The sequence below is a fragment of the Coccomyxa subellipsoidea genome (assembly GCF_000258705.1).
Source record: "Coccomyxa subellipsoidea C-169, whole genome shotgun sequence".
Lineage (NCBI taxonomy): Eukaryota > Viridiplantae > Chlorophyta > Trebouxiophyceae > Coccomyxaceae > Coccomyxa > Coccomyxa subellipsoidea.
In genome coordinates this window covers 328,701-346,598 of record NW_005178041.1, presented here as the reverse complement: position 1 = coordinate 346,598, position 17,898 = coordinate 328,701, and the positions used below count along the sequence as shown (strand labels likewise).

The following is a 17,898-nucleotide window of genomic DNA, read 5'->3' as shown; positions in this document are numbered from 1 at the left end:
TGTACGGGAAAAAAAGGATCGACATGCTACTCTGTGGTAAAAACTTCTGCTCGACAACTTGCACCTTGCTCGCCAGTATGTTGGACGGACGAATGACTTCATCCTTCATTTGTGCACAGCTCAATGTGACTGAATCTAAGAGCAACTTTCGAACAAAGCTCGTTCGCCGTATATTGATAGTCTGGCCTGAGGGAGTTCTTCATGGGTTTTCCCCACATAGAGAGCGTGGGTCGCGAATAATGGACAAGGAAGCTTAGTGCCACTCTTGAGGTGGAGTATCGACCTGGTATATATCCTCTTTAGAATTTGCTTGAAACATGCCGGGCTGCTGCAATACTCTTTATAGTCTCTGAGTGTAGCTGCCACAGATAAGCAATTCCAAGGAACAGTCTTGCTACCTTTCTGTTCTACATTAGCTCTTTAGTGGGCAGACTCTTCAGAGCTGCAGGAAAGATGACACACCACGATCAAGTGCGTGCACGTGCAATAGATTTCGTCACCTACCACGAGACTGTTCGTCATCTGTCATTTCGCCTCTTCTTTTAGGAGTGAATAATTGTCCTGAACTTTCAGACCGGACACGATTCTGAAGCGGGACCTTTTCTCAGTTTGAAAAGATTTTTCTACAGCACATTACGAACGACCTCGGAGGAGAACTTTCTTCGACTTTCACATGAAGACTAAAATACACCTTGCGTCGAATGTTTTTTACCAAAAATTGAGGTCGAGTTTGTCAGCTGCTGTAAATATGTTGGCTTCGAAAGGATTGACTTTTGCCGATGAGGCAGGTTCTTGGTGCTGCAGAATAACAGCCTTGCAATGAAAGGACTTCGTCGCTTAGAAGAATTGCCGTTGGACCAAATATTATCCAATCCGTTATTTCAAAAGATCAAGCATACGGTAATCCATCACGTTTGTGAATAGGCAATATAGTCATTCGGTGACCCGGCGCATGCAGACCTTTACACACCGATTATCTTCGTGGACACCTGATGGGGGTATGAGCAGTATAAAAATGTTACAATGCACCAGTTCAGTTTCACTATTCATGCAGACCCGAGCACCTCTGGAGTATTACGCGTCAATTGAGAGGGCGAAGATGAGCAGGAGGCATGCTCGGCAAGAACATAAGTCTGCCAAGCAGATGCTGAAGGCAGCTTTATTGGCAGATTATGCTCACTACTTAGCAGACAAGACAGGTGATCTGCAACCAACAACCTATCCGGTAGTCTTGAGGCATGACAGTCTTCCGTATCTGGTTCAAAAAATTGTATATCTGCTGCTCTCTGACATCAGGAAGTGAGTGGTGCACGTGCAGGGGAACGCATCGATCACCCTTGGCTCCGAAAGTTGTTGGATGTTTCTGAAGGCAGACTTGATCCACGCAAACTGCTGCACATCTACATTACGGACCCAGTCTCGCTCAGGATATATGACAAGAAGGTTCCTGACCGGCGGTTTCTCCCAAATGTAGGCCCCGACCTTACCCCAGAAACGCTACCGTCTCTTAGCAAGCGCAAGGCTGTGCGCCGCCTTATTGGAAGCTTCTTCCAGGAGTTTTCTGATGCCACAGTCTTGGGGAAAGGGCTCAGTGAGCGCTTGTGAGACACACTCTCCAATATTGCGGGAAGGCAATAATGTTACCTGTGAGTAAAAATATACCTGACCAATTATGAAGACCTGCATGGCAATGAAACTTCAAAACGGACCATGAACAATGTCTTCCTGTGTTTTCACTGGGATTGCAGCGGACTTCAGTATTTGCACACCTGTTGTATGTGCAGTTCGTTGTGGAGGCACTGATAGCAGCTGGATTGGCAACCTGTACATTTGGGTTGAAACTTGGTGGAGTCAATATGTAAACTCACTTCTGTATTTGTAAACAAACGTTTGGAACCCAGTGTGGGGCCCTGAATGTCTTATGATGCTGAGGATGAAAAACAACATTGTGAAGATCATGGCTCATTTTGTCAATGCACAAAATACCCTGTGTTGCGCATTATCGCCCATGAATGGGCTTTAAATCAGAGAACTTGCAGCGCTTCAGCTCAAGTGGTCAACTGTGCTTCGGTCAACAAGATCTGTGAGACGGATAGTCAGCCATGCAATCAGGTATATGCCCATCTGATTATGCATAGAATACCTGGCTTTCCCATTTGAGCAGTACACACGCCCCTGACCAACAGAAGACCTGTCTCTCTTACAGTTGTTAACTTGCCCAGATGGCAGACTTCACACAAATCGTTGAACACCATCAGAGCGCCCTCAGAGCAGCTTCGGCAACACCCACAGCGCTGATCTCAAACCTTGGGGTCATTTGGCCAGTCCCAATACTGAGGGCTTTGCGTGTATTCACGGCCCATGCAATGTCAATGCACGGCTGTGCTGCCCTCAGCTTCTGCCACCCCGGGCGCAGCTGCTTGCGCACCAGTCGCTCTGCATGGACCGGCGGCTCTTCAGCTTCTACTTTCACCAAGTCATGGTACTTGTGTGCCTGCAGGGATGCCAGAAGCAGCATCAGCATCAATAAAAATTTGAAATAGCTCACTTGCCTCTTGACTCTGCCAATTTTAATATAATAATATAACACCGTATTTAGAACTCCGGCTTGGATTGAGGCTGACGGCAGCACACAACACACAATCCAAGTTTTGACGACAGGCAGGCGCTCCGTAACAGACCATGGCAGACTGGAGGAGAGAATATTGCGCGGCTAGAATGGCAGGGCTAAAAAGTAAAAGTTGAGTAGCCAGAAAAGCTATACAGTGTCAGCATACCTCTTTGGGCAGATTGGCTGCAGCAGCTGCATACGCCCGCGCACGCTCCTTAACTTCCTTTTCATTCAAAGGCCCCACGCCTGATCTGGCTTCGGCGCCTGACCTGGCTACAGCGCCTGATCTGGCCGCAGCTCTGGATCTATCGGCGGTGACTAATTTGGCAGCAGCGCAAGATTTGGCGGCCGCGGGTCCCCGCAGAGGTAGTGGTGGCGACTCGGTGGCGCACAGTTGTTCGATGCGTTCTCTGACAGAGTCTGCCTCCTGCAGATGCGCGCTCGCCTCGGCTGTGCACGCTGCAGTGCGTTCCTGCAACTGTGAGCACCACACAAAATTCAGCGGAAGGGATCGAGAGTGTCACCAATAGAGACACCTGCAGGATCATAGGCCTAAAAAACCTGGCACAAGCTCCTTTCACCGAGATTTTCACACCAGACCAGGGACGCATCAATGAGCATCAGGTGGTTTTCGGATGTAAGTGACTGCCCGCAAGGGGAATCAGCCTTGCATTCAATCCAGCACGTCTGTGCAGAGTGTTTTAGACTGTAACGTTAAACAGGAATGCAGCAGTGCTGACCTGGCGCCTCTCTTGCACTGTCCCTCCAGGCAGCGGCGGCTGTGTTGATAGTTCTGCCATTGCAGCCTTCCTCTGCAGTGGCTTTAGTGGAGGTCTGTTGCCCTCACACGCTTCAAGAGCCCTGGCTGGAACGCAGGAATGCTGCGACCCTCCAAGCACGTCCGAACGCTGTACTCGGGGTCTTTCACAACCATTGTTGACTGCGGTGCTCTGCGCATTATGTGCTGCCACAGGCTGACTGGCTGCATCGCAGTCATCATGCCATGAGACAGATTCAGAGCGACAGCATGCAGAAGCGGACTCGCTTGGTGCTGAGCTGGTGGCTGAGCTGGCAGCTGAGTTGGACACCGAGTCCCAGGGATGCCCTTGCTCTGCAGTTCTTTCTGAATCTGCATCAGCCTCAACAAGTGCTTCTGCTTGGCTCTGACTAACTGCACCTGCAGTTGGCTGTACAGGCGTTTGTTTGGAGCTTGCCCTTGGCGATTGCTGCTGCGTGTCAGCTGCACTAGCTGCCGCATGACTCCTGGTGATTTGATCCCCTTGCATAGCAGCCTGCGCAGGAGAGTCTGGCACATAGACCCCTCCTTGAGTCTCAGCTGTGCAGCCCCCATTTGCATGTAAGTCATCCTGTTTAGGACTGCTCGGTGCTGGAGAGTGCAGGCCCACACTTCTCAGGGCGAGAGCCTGCAGGGCCCGCGGCAGCGGGGATGGCTCTTCTCCCTCGTTCCCGAAGCCTGACAGATATTTTCTCGCCTCACCGACCCTCAAGCTGGTCGCCATTGGATCTGAGCTGGCTGAGCTGGCATGCAGGGCAGCTGAGGGTGGAGCTGCGCTGCGCGCTGTCAAGGCGGCTGCTCTGAAGGGATCCCTGGGAGCCGGGTCTAAAGCAACGTTCCCTGCCGCGCTGCTGCGCGCCCACGCAGCTGCCGGTACCACTGCTTCCCATCCTGCAACACAAGTGCAGAGCAGCTTTTATCTTGCATATGACGATATATTTGATTACGTATGATGCTGGATGCATGAATTGTGCACGTCAATATCTTCTTGCATACATGTGACCTGACGGGGCAATTTTCCAGCAGTTTGGAATATATTAGGCCAGATATTCGCCGTTCAGATATGACAGGTTTCGAAAAAAAAGCATGCGGAATAGCATGCAGCGATGCCCACCTTGTACACTTGGCGCCTCTTTCCTGAAGGGCCCCAAGAAGTCTGGCACTGGGGGCGCCATGCGGCTGACTGCTCTGTTTGGTTCTAGCGTCTCGATCCAGCCGCCATTGCTACTTTGAATCTGATTAAGAGCTGTATGCTGGGTCCATCGGCCTCCTGAGGAGGCGCTGTCAAGGCATGCTGGCACCTGCAGCCTGGAAGGATGAAGGCCTGCACAAACACAGCAAAAAGATATTACCAACAGATTTCCTACTTGTTTGCATTTGGGACAAGGCATTAGGTACAAAAATGCCCTCCTCTTCTGTGTGGCATAAAGAAGAAAAGCCATCCATGGTAAGGCTGCATAAGTCAATTTCGTTGGCACCACTTTGAGAATGAGAGATTTGCGCACCTTCTGTGGTGCAGACAAAGAAGTCCCGGCCGGCAGACATGTGGCAGGCGAAAATTGCCGCTGAGAAGCCGCCTCTGAGCCGCCTGCTGCTCCAATTTTGTGTGTCGAACACCCAAACGTTACCACTGTGCTGTCCTGCACGTTCCATCAAAGAAAATTGAGGCAAACCGCTGGCAGTAGCACAGAATCTGTGGTGCACGTGTGAGTTGCACATGCTCTTGAGAGTCAGACAGTCAGCATGAGCTCTTTGAAGATGAGCTTGCATATTTTACTGCAGCATAGCGATGTGGTGCAGGCACCCACCTGATCCCACACAGAGCCTGCTGCCGTCCGGAGAGAAGCTGAGCGCACTTATGGCGCCATTAGTCACCTTTCAGCAGCCACATCTTGCTCAGCCAATACAGAAGTCAGCCAGACCATCTCAAACAGCCAGTGATTCCTAGTGAGACACCCAAAATACAGCGCAACAAACGGTATCAGCACCGTACCAGCGTCCCAGAAAAGACTGCGCCTTCGATGCGGCCGCCGTCCATCCTCCATGCTAACAGCTCCCCGACTGAAGAGCCCGCAGCGAGAAATGCTCCACCGCTGTCATGCAGCCTTGCTGACAGCATACCTTGCATGTCCAGCGATTTCGGCTGGTCATGCAAGAGCCGCGGTGGGTTATACACAGCCAAGCTTCCTGCACAGAATGCACACGATGCCAAATCAGACGTTCATTGTAGTTATTCAGATATTCCCCAGACAGAGTCCCTTTGGGCCTCAGGGAGGTGCAGTATATGTCCAAAGTAGCTGCACAGGAAAAGCTCATGCTGTGACCGTCCCTAGTGGATTTAGAGCATGCAGTTCACAGATAGCTTGTGGTGCGCACTGATGGGCGCTTCTGCTGCATGCAGAATCCGGTGTGACACCAGACGCCCAGCATGCACTGCCCAAGTCATGACTCGTCCATCCTCTCCGCCGCTTATTGCCTGACGAAGAGAAATCCACCCTTTCTAGCAATGCCTTGATCACCATTCAGAGTCAAGGGTCGACAACTTTTACTGCACCTGAAGGGGATTGCAGTCTGCCATTTGCAAATATGTGGAACGGCTGAGGAATTCCTTTGCTTCTTGACAAGGAGCATCCCTTGGGAGCGACTTGTGGCATCGCAAGAGTGAGAAGGTCTGTACACATCGGTCTTGTGGGAGACACAAAACGAACAGCTCTTACTTGGTGAGGATCTAGGGAGGCCAAGCAGGTGACTGCGCCGGCATGTGCGCCTGATCTGGCACACAGAGGTACGCCGTCAGATGTGCGCCACAGCCGCAGGCCGCCGCCCGCGTCCCCGGACATGACAAATGTCCCGCCTCCGCCAAAGTCAAAACATGTCACCTCGCCTGCATGAATTGAAATCCATATTTTTAAGATCTCGGGTACTTTCCTTTTGTCTAAGAGTGTGTGCATACAAAAATGAGCTTTGATCCCGTGAGGCAGAGACTGTGCTGCAAGAGCATGGTGAATGCAGTGCGCGGTGGCATTGGAAATTGCGCACTGGGAAGTGAAGCAAAGATGTGCACAGGATTGGCTGGCAGGCCATCGCCGGGCAGCTGAACTGTCAGCAATTGAGTTGAACGGTACTGACAGAAGAGTATACAGCCTGGGCGCCCTGTGGAGCACAAGCGCTGTAGTCACCGTACAAGTTGGCATGCAGAAGCCTAGGCGGATATCATACATGTCGATACCTAATACTATGTCTAATGTCATTACCAGCACCTGGGAAGACTTTGAAGTGCCTCCAGGGAGTGGTCAGCCATTTTGGCTCCTCCTGCAGCTTCCCATGAGTTCCAGGCAGCAGCTCTGTGCCACCCTGCAACACGGTGGAGGAGATTTGGACCTGTGGCAAATCCAGCTGAAGAAACCTAAAACAACTCGGCAAAGTGGCTTCCTGATGATCAGGTTGCGAAGGTCAAGGCTTAGGAGGATTGCCTGAAGCTGGAAAGCTGCCTTCAGCTTCCAAGCGCCCTTGCTGGAAGCTCCATATAGCCGCAGAAGGCCTGCTGAATCGATGAGGGCCACACGAGATGACTTCTCTTCCGAAAACCTGAGGAAAGGCCCAGTCAAAATAGGATCTCCCCTGGACATCTTGCAATATAAAAGATCCTAAGGCGGGGATAGCGTCCGTTTACACAGGCCACCTCTCCACAATGGAAATATTGAACCCGGAGCGTATTGGTACTGCAGCAGGTAGGGATCGTCACGGCCTGGGCTCACCCACAACGCAGGGATGCTGTAGTCATAGCGGCCTCATACAAGCGTGGCAACACAATAATACCTCTTCTTGAATTCCGTCAGCGATAAAAGGCGTTAACTAGCGTGCATGAGGGTTTCCATGACTCTTATCGCACTCCAGAAGGTGGATTTGCTTGCCTGGCTTGGAGGGCTCGAAACCTGTCTTGGACCCTCGACTGTCCCTGAAGTAGAAGTTGCGCATCGTGATGTCCCATAAAGAATGCAACCTTCAGGTCCAATGTTTTGTGGGGATTGCTTGGTTCAACAAATGGGCTGGTCAACTTACGCTAGAATGCGTTGCTCATCAACCAGCAAGGAGATGATCTACAGCATTGAACAGAGGGGAAGAGATACGATCTCAAGCATCTACGTAACAAGAAGACTCTGGCCCTCTCCAGCTGCAAGCCCTTGTGGCGAACATCATGAGGTCTTGCCCGTGTCTTCACGTGACGTGCACATGCAGAAGACACACATGGCACACCAGTTTGGGTGACTCTCAACAGCTTGGAGCAGTCTCTCAACAGCTAAGAGCAAATTGCTTTAGTCTGTCTCACAGCACAGGTCTCAGTTCTTTGAATACTTGAAAGATCAGACGTCAGATGTCGACACGAGTGCGCATGCATATAATTGCAGGGTGCAACCCTCCGAGGAGTCATCAATAGTTACACTAGTACTTCTCATGGACACAAGATCCTGTTACGTCATCACGAGATCCCTACAGATGCATTTGCGGTTCTCAATGGCAACAGATTTCAGAAGGAATCCCTTACACCACACAGCATGCATGCAGTAGCACGCATATGCGTTTAATTCCACAATGCTATTTGACAATCTGCGGCACTGGCAGCGGCGGCCGAACATAGGCCTCAATTCCCGCAGGTGCCCACACTCGTAGCACTAAGCGTCCGCCATTCTGCTCGGTTCTGATCGCCACCCACCCGGGCAAGCCAGAGACGGCCACATCCGCCACAGGACCGGCCCCACTGAGGTTCAGAGTCACCTGCAGCACAGCAGAATGAGCTGATTGCGGCAAAGGCATCCTTAACAATTCAGGGCAGCTTGTCTGCCCTGCTGAGCATTAAATTGAATGACATGCAGAGGTTTCCTATCGAGGCTCTGTCTGCAGCTTGGCAAGCAGCATTGCACAGCAAGGAGCAGGAATAAATTCAGGTATGCTTCGTGTCAGCGCCAGAAAATACTGAGCCAGCCAGTCTGCCAGCCTCAAGGCCATACAGCATGTTGCTCTCACATGTAGTTCCCGGCCGTACCTCTTTCACTACCCGCAGCCCGCCTCTGGTGCGCACACCCTTGATCCCGAAGAGCCCTTCTGGATCTGACTCCCTTCCCGATGAGCTGGTAGCCTCGCCATCTGCTGTGCGCTGGCTGCTCCTGGAAGCTTCTGCAGAGCTGCCAGCTGCGCTGTCCGCCTGAGGTCCCACCGCTGAGCTTTCACCGCTGCTGACATCAGCGCTCTTTGCTGACACGGCGCTGAGGTGATCGCTGCTGTCATCAAGGAGCGGCGAGGATGTCACGCGCATTGTTCTTGGCCCGTAGAAAGCAAGGCTGGTCGATACGGGCGCATCCACTATGTCTATGCGGACCAGACCGCCCCAGAAGTAGCTTCCTGCAGCTGCCACTCGCCTGCAGTGCATCATCTGCCTTCAGATTTATCCCAAAGCATTCATCCCGATTGAATATCTGCAAGCTAGTGGGTCTCAGTCTTACCCAATTGACTGGGCCTACATGTCGCTTCCAATTAATGCATGGCATGACGAATTACACTCGTGCATTGCAATAGCTCGACAGTTATAAATGCTTAAGAAAGAGATTCTACATAACAAGCTTGATTGTTTAACCTTGTGGGGCTGCTTGTGCCTAGCTGTGCCTGGAATGCCAGCTCTTGGGGACTTGGGGGAAGAAAGGGCTTCAGCTTCCCCTTTGGCAGCAGCTGCTTAGTCAGGGCCGGCTCAAGCAGGTGCTGCAGCCGATGCTGCAGGTGCACTCCCGGAGTATCTGCGGAGGGACAAGCCATCATCAATTCTCACTGCACTCGTGCCATTCTATTCCGCAAGTAGCCCAGATTAGATTCAAATATCATCGAGGCGCCATCAGGAATCGATGGCAGAGTTGCCTTTTAGACTTGCGAGTGAGCCAAAAGCATGCCACTTATCAACGGCGCTGACTTGCCCGTGATCATCAAGTGAATGGAATGGCATTTGTTTGTATTAATGCAGCGCATGCAGGACAGTGCACCGAAGAGTGTGCCGCCAGCCTCGAAGGTGTTGAGTGCGATGAGCTGGAGTGTGGTTCCTGGCATGGCGGACTCCACTGGCAGGTGCCCAGCAATACCAATCGCTGCTGGGTCGAATTGTGTTGAGCTCACGTCGCTCATCTCCCTGACAAATGCCCTGCAGCAACCCCACGACGAGCATGCTTACCCAGATATCAATACCATGAGGCATAACATGAAGCCCTTTACATATAGTAGCATGGTTCTAATCGGAGCTCAGGCTTTAGAATGTTTGTGGGACAGATCAGGACATGCCAAAAATCCCCGCATGCAGAAGCGTTGCACGTTCAAGGACGATTATTTGGCACTCTGCGCACCTTACAAAGGCAGACTTGCCAACATTGGCAGATCCCATGATGTAAACGTCCCTGCCCCGCCGTTCTATGCGCACGGCCTTCGCCACCTGAGCGATACCCTCCCCTGCACGCTAAAACAGGGGTCAACAAAGATGGTCCCTGATCTCCCAAAATGCAGCGCCATGATGCAAACTATAGCAGCAAGTCTATCCAGCCCCTAGTCACCTGAGGCAATGGCATTCGGGATAGCACAGGCGTTGCTGGGCAGAAGAGGCAGCTGTTGCCCTGTTGCCTCAGGAGCTGATGTAAGGGCGGCAATATGCCACTTCCAAGCACAGCATCGTCGAGCAGAGTGACATTGTAAGTATTCAAAATGTGTTCTGAAATGCAGGGGTTGAGCAGCGCACTTGTACGGCTGCTGACGAGGAAGGTGGCGATGGGGCTGAGCCGCTTTTGGGCTGCAGAGCGCTCCAACCACTGGGCCACCTCCTCCGTGTTTGTCCCTTTTGGCAAAAGATCCACCTGTTTGGCCACACAGCATGCCTAAAATAACTGAGCTTACCATTCAAATCCCATGGACTTTACAGCCAAAGTAAACGAGGAAAATATCTGACAACAAGTTTGGCAAAGCAGCAGCCAAGCAAGAAAATGCAAAACACACTGCATACGTTTCATCATAAGATTTAGAGGAAACCACCACATAAAGCACATGCAACATTGTTGCTGTGCGCACCTTTGTGCCCACAAGAAACACGGGGTTTTTTCCAATAAGGTCGCGCACTCGTGAAAGAAAACTCCCTGAAGCGTCCAGCAAATCCACCAGCAGGACTGCTACCGCCCTCTCCTCTCTCACCTGCACACATAGCACAAGTGGCCAAGGCTCAAATTTTGAAACATATCTGCATGCCCAGCTGACTTTGTCCCAGATCAGGGAAGCTAATACAGCTCTGTTTGACCGAGCTGCGGGACTTGATTCTGCCCCTGTCTGACTTGGGGGAACACTTGGCTGCTGTGCAGTGCGCGCATAAAATGGGTTTCCTGCCCTGTTTTGCAGGTGATCGACAGGGCCGCAAAACGGATAGACAAGCTCAGTGGCATTGACTCCTTTGATTTGTTACAATGTTTGATCAATTTTGAAGGCTGCATGCGCGTGAGCTTCACCCGCGCCAGCTGCGTCCGTAGCTGCTCAGGCGAGACCAAGACCTTCAAATCTTCCTCTGAGTCCCTGCCCCAGACATCCGCCACACCCGGCACCATTGCCCCATTGCTGAGGTCCTGACAGCGCCTGACAGACACACTCTTCAGCACACTTCCAAACACACTGCTATTTCTGGACTTTGTAGCGCACAATTACTCCAAAGAAATTGAAAAGTGACGGAAGATCTGCGATTTGCAGCAAGCAGGCCTGTGGATGCATGATAAAATGTTGATACGGCGATGTCCACATAATGGTGTGCTAGGCAAACATGGTCTTTGGAAGTACCTGCACACCAGAGTGCCTAGCTGGCGGTGCCGCCGCTTCTCTTCGTACTTCTCCACAGATACATACCCAGGGGCAGCCGCCTCCTCTGTCTGCAGGGCAGCGCCGCAGCCGTAGCAGCTCCCCTGCCAAGGGAGCAGCGTGTCGAAATTCCAGGGACTAACAGAGTCTCGGTGACACGCAAATATACAGGAGGAGTCTATGCTGAGCTAAAGCAAATTGCCGTCCACATTGTGCTTGAGCTTGCAGAAGACATCTGCTCAGGACCCACCCTTCTGGGAGTGTGTTCTGACAGCTCGATGCCAACTGCATCAGGACTCGATGTGCTGGCAGTACAGCGGCTATCAAAAACCCTGGATCTGCAACATACTTATCTCAGCACCACCGTTGTGTTCATGATACAAGCTGAGGTGCATCAGTACTAGATGTGACAACTTCTGTGAGACAAATTGACGTTATGCGCTCCATTACCTTAGTGATTGAGATGCCGTACGTTGTGGAAATAATCTGCATATATTGGAATGATTCAGGAATATAATTGGTGCGTGCAACCGAGTGAAGGAAGACTGCATCGACTCAGCCCCTGGCACCGCTGTCAAATTCAATCAGTTCATGTACCGATCCAATTAGTCAACGAATTGGCTACTCCTTCTTGAAATCAGAGAGGTGAGAGGACTGGGATGTCGCATGGTTGAGGCATCGCCGTTGGGTGCGGTTTTCTTCTTTCGGCTTCCTTCAGCTTCCCTTTGCTTTTGCAGTACCGGTGTGGCACTTTTATTCTTCCACTCGAAGGGGTTTTGCAGTTCTCCCTTGCGATGTTGTGAGCCGATTACAGGCCTATACATACCCCTGCATGGGGACATGCTGAGACCTGGCTATCACCTAGCTAGATACACTCTACATCAAGTAGTCAGGCAGGTCAACCCAGGCATGCCTCCCTCATTACACATTCCGCCGACGTGGCATGCAAGGGTCAATCCCATGCACTCGTCTTGCAAGCCTATCAGCCACAACAAATGCCGACCAATCTGTCGAGCACTGCAGCAGCACCGAGCTGCTCAGTATCTAGGCATCGGTGACACATCCAGTGGAGGCCGATGTGACAGCCTTGATGTATTTGTAGAGCGTCCCCTGAGTTGCCTTCAGCGGCGGTGCAGTCCAGGCATCCCTCCTTCGCTGCCACTCTGACTCGTCAATCTCAAGCACATCCATCCGCCGCTTCTCCGCATCTATCCTGATCACGTCCCCGTCCTTCACCTGCGCAGCAGGGCATACCCAATATTTGCCAATACCCTGCTGGGACATGACACCAGCAAAAGCAAACCAAGACAGCACGGTGGGTTCTGCAGAAGAGGCTCAAACCGCCCGGCCACCAGTGGCTGCTTGCAATACAGAGCAAGCAGAGGCCTTATCAGTCAGCATGATTTGGGTCCCCAGAACTCCGCCAGACTGCCACTGAAGCTTTAAGGTCTCAGCAAACATGCCCAGTGCATAGCTCACATCACCATTTAGGGTGGGAGCATTGGTGGATGGTTGGGCACCAGCAAAATGGGCCTCCACGCATGCAAGAGATACTGAATGTATTGAGTGACCCCTCACACATGGACAAACAGGTTTACTGATTGGGTGACTCACCAGCGCGATGGGCCCGCCGTCCTGGGCCTCGGGCGCGACGTGGCCGATGCAAAATCCGTGCGAGCCGCCGGAGAAGCGGCCGTCGGTCAGTAGCGCGCAGTCCTGCCCCAGGCCGGCGCCCATGATGGCGCTGGTGGGCGTCAGCATCTCCGGCATCCCCGGGCCGCCCTTGGGACCCTCGTAACGGATCACTATCACCGCGCCCTGCACGCGCACACAGATCACCACCACGTTAGGAGTGCAGGTTCCTGAGAATGAAACAAATTGATGTTTGGATGCCTGGTACGAGATGCGAATGAAAGCCTGCTGCTGCATCTTCTGGAAGTGTGCATGGCCTATTTTTGCAAGATCCTGCAGCATGAAAGGCCATCCATGCCTTATTTGACTGGCGCATACTTCCGATTAGGATCCCATGGGATGGACTTCAGACTGCAGGGTCGCCAACCACAGCGAGGCTGCAAGCTCTACTGATGCTTCCGTGGGAAGGTGAGGGCACCAGGGGTGAATTTAAAAACCTCACCTTCAGCGCCTGTGGGTTCTCTGACAGCGCGTCCAGCATGGCCTCTTCGGAGTCGAACACGCGTGCGGGCCCCTCAAACACTGTCCCCTCCTTCCCAGTGATCTTCCCCACACACCCCTCAGGCGCCAGGTTGCCATACAGTATCTGCGCACACAAAATTTGTGCAATTAGAAGACACATGGCTGAGAATGAGATGATATGAGCTGAGAATGCAATTGCAAACTTCCTTTATTGCCGCCGTTCAGGAGCCTTGATAGCATGCATAAACATCAACCTACCGAGGACTTCCCAGGAAGCTCTCAACCCTGGCGTCAGAGCTTCCAAAGTCACCTTTGACACAGGTTTTGCTTCCAGAATTCAACGGCTGACATGGCCATGAATATCACAGGAAATTAAAGGATGTTATACGATGTGGGAGATTGGGGGTGGGGGTAAAAGGCAAGAGGCGCACTTGCAGGTGTCCGCTGGACTTGATGGGCGTTTCCAGGGGCATGATGACCTGCTGCCCCTTGGCCAGGTCAGGCACGCTCTCCAGATTCTCTCCCAGTGTCTTCCCTGCACGTATGTTTCACATTCGGCATGACATGGGCGACCCCCATTGATGGTCTGTGCAGATCACGCGGCACAGCAGAGATTTGTAACAAACCACACCAACATGAGTAGCATGCGGGGACCCGCACGCTGACTGCAAGGCTTGAATGGAGGACAGAACTCTTCGGGGTCTGCAGGGCTCAAAGAAGCATTCACCTGTGACTGTAAGGCAGCTGCCATCAATGAAGCCGTACTGCAGCAGATATTTCAGCACGGCTGGCGTACCTCCCACCTGCAGCAGCAACCGAATCTATTTATGACTAAACAATAAGTTTCTGCATGCTGCAACAAAGCGCAGGTGCTACACCCCAGAACGTTGCCCTTGTGGCAGATGCCGCAGCGCAATTTGTGACACGCTGAGCTTGCCATGCCCCAAATGGCCAATAGCAGGATTGCACGTCATTTAACTTAAAAAAGATCCCTCCATCCCACTCTGCAGCTCCCCCTCGCTCTCCCTCTGTAGGTCAATTTGTGTTACAAGAGGTCCCAAAGAGGACGATCGAGAGGGGTGTACAGAGAAAGATCGATTACTCCCAACAAATCAACAGACATAAAGGTCAGCTCAATCCTAACTACTAAGACAAGCGTCCATCTAAGCATCTGTTGATGCACTTTGATGTGAATAAACTGCTTTGCAGAAGAGACTGCAGCTACTACCGGCTGTCGACCCTGCCGTCCAATTTATGATGGTAAGCTGAGAAGGATTTGCGGATACATGTTCTTAAACAAAACCAACTTAGCACCAAGTAGCCCCACCTTGTGCACGTCCTCCATCACATATTTGCCGCTGGGCTTCAGGTCGGCGATGAAGGGGGTCCTGTCAGAGCAGGCCTGGAAGTCATCCAAGGTCAAGGGAACGCCGCATGCGCGCGCCATTGCTAACAAGTGCAGCACCGCGTTGGTGGATCCGCCCAGAGCCATGACTATGGTCATGGCATTCTCAAAGGCCGCCCGCGTCATGATGTCCCGAGGCTTGATGTCCGCCTTCATCAGCTCCAATACAGTGCTGCAGGATGAAAGACAAACAATCACTGCCAGCCTCTGCAGACACTACATGCATGCACTTGGATGCATTTGTTCAGGGATTATTCCGCCCAAAAAGAAGTACCACCCATGTACGCTGAATCTCCAGGAAGGCATAGCAAATCACGAGGCATTGTCAGTCTTCCACTTCTCAAGAGCAGAGGCACAATTGGGTAACAAGTGACAGGGCTGCAATCGCTGCAAATGTGTTCACATGCATTCATGAAGTACCTACACACTACAAGTATTTGATTTTCAAGACAGTTATTGCATAGAGAGGGTGCCGGACGCACAAGCCGGCCTTTCGGCACTCCAATCGTTTCAGGGGGTCCACGGCAGGGGTGGATGATGAATAGGGAAGGCTCATGCCCAGAGCCTCGATCGCGCTCGCCATGGTGTTCGCCGTGTACATGCCGCCGCATGCGCCGGGTCCCGGGCATGCATTTCGCACCACGTCAAATCGCTCCTCCTCCGACATGAGATCTGCTGCGTACGCGCCTGCAGCATGCACAGCCACATATGGATCGGCAAAGTAGCTGGTGCCTTGGAGTGGTAATGCGTGTGCTTATCCAATGGCTTTCAATGTATCCAGACTGCATGCAAGAAGAGTGATGATTCAGTGAGATGATAACGCAGGACGCCAGGGTGCTGCAACAGTAGGTGCCACTGGGTGCAGGGGCTAAACGACTGCGCTCTCTCGAAATCTTCAAGCCCTCAGTGCATTCTGAAAGGCATGCACGAGATAATCTTCAGTTCCGCCCTCATGCCGTGCAATGTCTTGAAATTTGCGCACTATCCTATCCATTTTCAGAACAGCTTTGATATTCAGCAGCCCCACTTTGCATGCCTAACATGTAAAAATCGCCCTCTCCTGCAATGCGGCTAAGAAACCAGGGGATTAACAAAGCAGAAAAGGGGCATGGCCACACCGTAGCTCTGGAAGGCTGACACGACGTCGATGGGTTTGTTGGTGGTGGTGCTGACTCCGGGCTTGATGGTCCCCCCGTAGACCATGAGGGAGGGCCTGTTCAGGCGCGCCATCGCTATAACCACCCCCGGCATATTCTTGTCGCACCCCGGCAGGGATATGTTGGCGTCGTACCACTGCAGCACAACGAAGTTCATCTCAGAAACCTATTCGCAGTGTGAAGCATACGTGAAGCAATGTACCAATGAGCAGACATTGTTCCTTGCAATAGGAACCCCTCAGGATCTGTCCTAATAGCAGCAATGAGCCCTGGGAAGGAATGTCAGACTCCTCTTCACTGACTCCGTTTGACTTTCTTCTCTGGAGAGGATAGTGTGAAGATGTGCATTTCTGCATTTGCGCCAGGGTTCGGTATTTCAGACCCACGCAGAAGCTGCTAAAGAACAGGGCCTGCTGCACACAGGATGCCGGTGCACTGAGAGGACATGATGGACTGTACCTGAGCGCCCATGACAGTTTCCACGCTGTCAGCAATGAGGTCACGACTCTGCAGGCTGTAGGACATTCCATCAGTGCCCATGCTGATGGCGTCGCTGACACCGATGGTGTTGAAGCGGTAGCCCACCAGGCCAGCCTCTTCAACGCCTGCCTTCACATCTGCTGCCAGGTCCATCAGGTGCATGTTGCAGGGGTTGCCCTCATACCACACCGAGGAGATTCCCACCTGCGTTGGACATATTTCATTTGTGTCGAATGCTTTAAGAAACTTACACACTTGTCCTTGCAAGAGGCCTGCAAGACACATTCAACGCTGTATGCTGCACTGTCATACCCTGTAGATTGAAAAGGAAGCCCAATCCATCATCCTCAGCAGTGTCTATGTATAATTACATAGAGTTCTGATCCAAAATGATCTTGACAGCAATAAAGGTGTCCAGGAATGTGCAAAGCCTCCGCAGATCTTAATTCCAATGTACTGGTTACAGGGTAATGCAGATTGGGTGTTCTATCAAACTATACCTGAGGTTTGTTCATGTCATCCTCGTTCAGGCCTGTTGCGTACAGCATTGCCTGGGATGCCCCTTGCGACTTTGGCTGAGTCACATGGCTGCTATACTTGTTCAGACCCTTCGGCACCGCTGTCTTCGATGCACTGTACAACTGTTCCAAAACTTCCGCTTGCCTCTCAGGAGCTGCGATTGCGCTAATCCTGAGACGTTTCCTGCAGATGTGCTGAGTTCCGTTCCTGTCAGGTGATGCAAGACGACTGCAGGGCGATGGCAGTAATGAACAATGCCCCGAACAGTACATCCCGCTCGCCATAGTAACACTTGTAATGTTCAACAACTATTATTGGATCCGTCTTCCTTGGAAAGATTGAATTTTACATAAGGTTGGCTTTTACGTCATGGGGGACCGCAGCCGGACGTCACCTAAAAAATTTCGGGCCCCCCGCTTTTTGCTGAGAGACAATTGAGGACTGAAGGATTAAGGATTGACAACATTTGAGGATTAAAGTTCTACTTCTTAGCTATAAAGGCCATTTCTGGATCGCTTCACTCATTCGGACACAATATATAGATTACTCACGGAGAGACAAACGGCAGTTGCAACCAATTGGCCAGCCCAGGGTTCCAAAAAAAGTTTGACAAAAGGAACTGTTCCAGTGACAGCACATGTACAGCCTGTGTCGATCGGCTTTTCTCGCCAAACCTTCACAAAGCCTCCGGCATCACCGTGAAACAGACAATTGGTTCCTGCTCTAAGATGAAGCAGCTGTGCCGTTGGGGGTACAGAGTCATACTACCGAATGACCCACTCTTACTCTGGCCCACACTCAATGGGAAATCTATCAGGCAGCCCCTTTAAGGATGCATCCCCTCGTGCGGCTTGGACTTTGGTCCCGGGCTGAACCATGTACAGACTGCATAGAACTGGAATGCTATATTTGA

The 17,898-nt window shown here is 51.9% G+C and overlaps 3 protein-coding genes across 3 annotated transcripts; all 3 read right to left on the bottom strand.

Moving 5' to 3' along the window:
- Nucleotides 1-2,254: 2,254 nt before the first annotated feature.
- COCSUDRAFT_58836 (hypothetical protein) lies at nucleotides 2,255-3,411 on the bottom strand (the record flags this gene model as incomplete). Its single annotated transcript, XM_005650783.1, has 3 exons — nucleotides 2,255-2,494; nucleotides 2,778-3,089; nucleotides 3,352-3,411. 3 exons carry the CDS (start codon nucleotides 3,409-3,411, stop codon nucleotides 2,255-2,257), a joined length of 612 nt encoding a protein of 203 aa, XP_005650840.1.
- A 4,592-nt stretch (nucleotides 3,412-8,003) lies between these two features.
- On the bottom strand, nucleotides 8,004-11,852 carry COCSUDRAFT_26953 (hypothetical protein; the record flags this gene model as incomplete). Its single annotated transcript, XM_005650782.1, has 11 exons — nucleotides 11,721-11,852; nucleotides 11,521-11,608; nucleotides 11,253-11,374; nucleotides 10,931-11,054; nucleotides 10,503-10,622; nucleotides 10,177-10,291; nucleotides 9,759-9,893; nucleotides 9,437-9,541; nucleotides 9,040-9,196; nucleotides 8,647-8,803; nucleotides 8,004-8,183 (listed from the first exon to the last, which is right to left on the bottom strand). The coding sequence occupies exons 1-11, from the start codon at nucleotides 11,819-11,821 to the stop codon at nucleotides 8,004-8,006; spliced, it is 1,404 nt and encodes a 467-aa protein (XP_005650839.1). The 5' UTR covers nucleotides 11,822-11,852.
- A 462-nt stretch (nucleotides 11,853-12,314) lies between these two features.
- On the bottom strand, nucleotides 12,315-17,748 carry COCSUDRAFT_35014 (dihydroxy-acid dehydratase; the record flags this gene model as incomplete). Its single annotated transcript, XM_005650781.1, has 11 exons — nucleotides 12,315-12,506; nucleotides 12,885-13,088; nucleotides 13,405-13,548; nucleotides 13,856-13,959; nucleotides 14,152-14,227; nucleotides 14,752-15,001; nucleotides 15,312-15,516; nucleotides 15,948-16,122; nucleotides 16,446-16,670; nucleotides 16,967-17,074; nucleotides 17,683-17,748. The coding sequence occupies 11 exons, from the start codon at nucleotides 17,746-17,748 to the stop codon at nucleotides 12,315-12,317; spliced, it is 1,749 nt and encodes a 582-aa protein (XP_005650838.1).
- Between the last annotated feature and the right edge of the window lie 150 nt (nucleotides 17,749-17,898).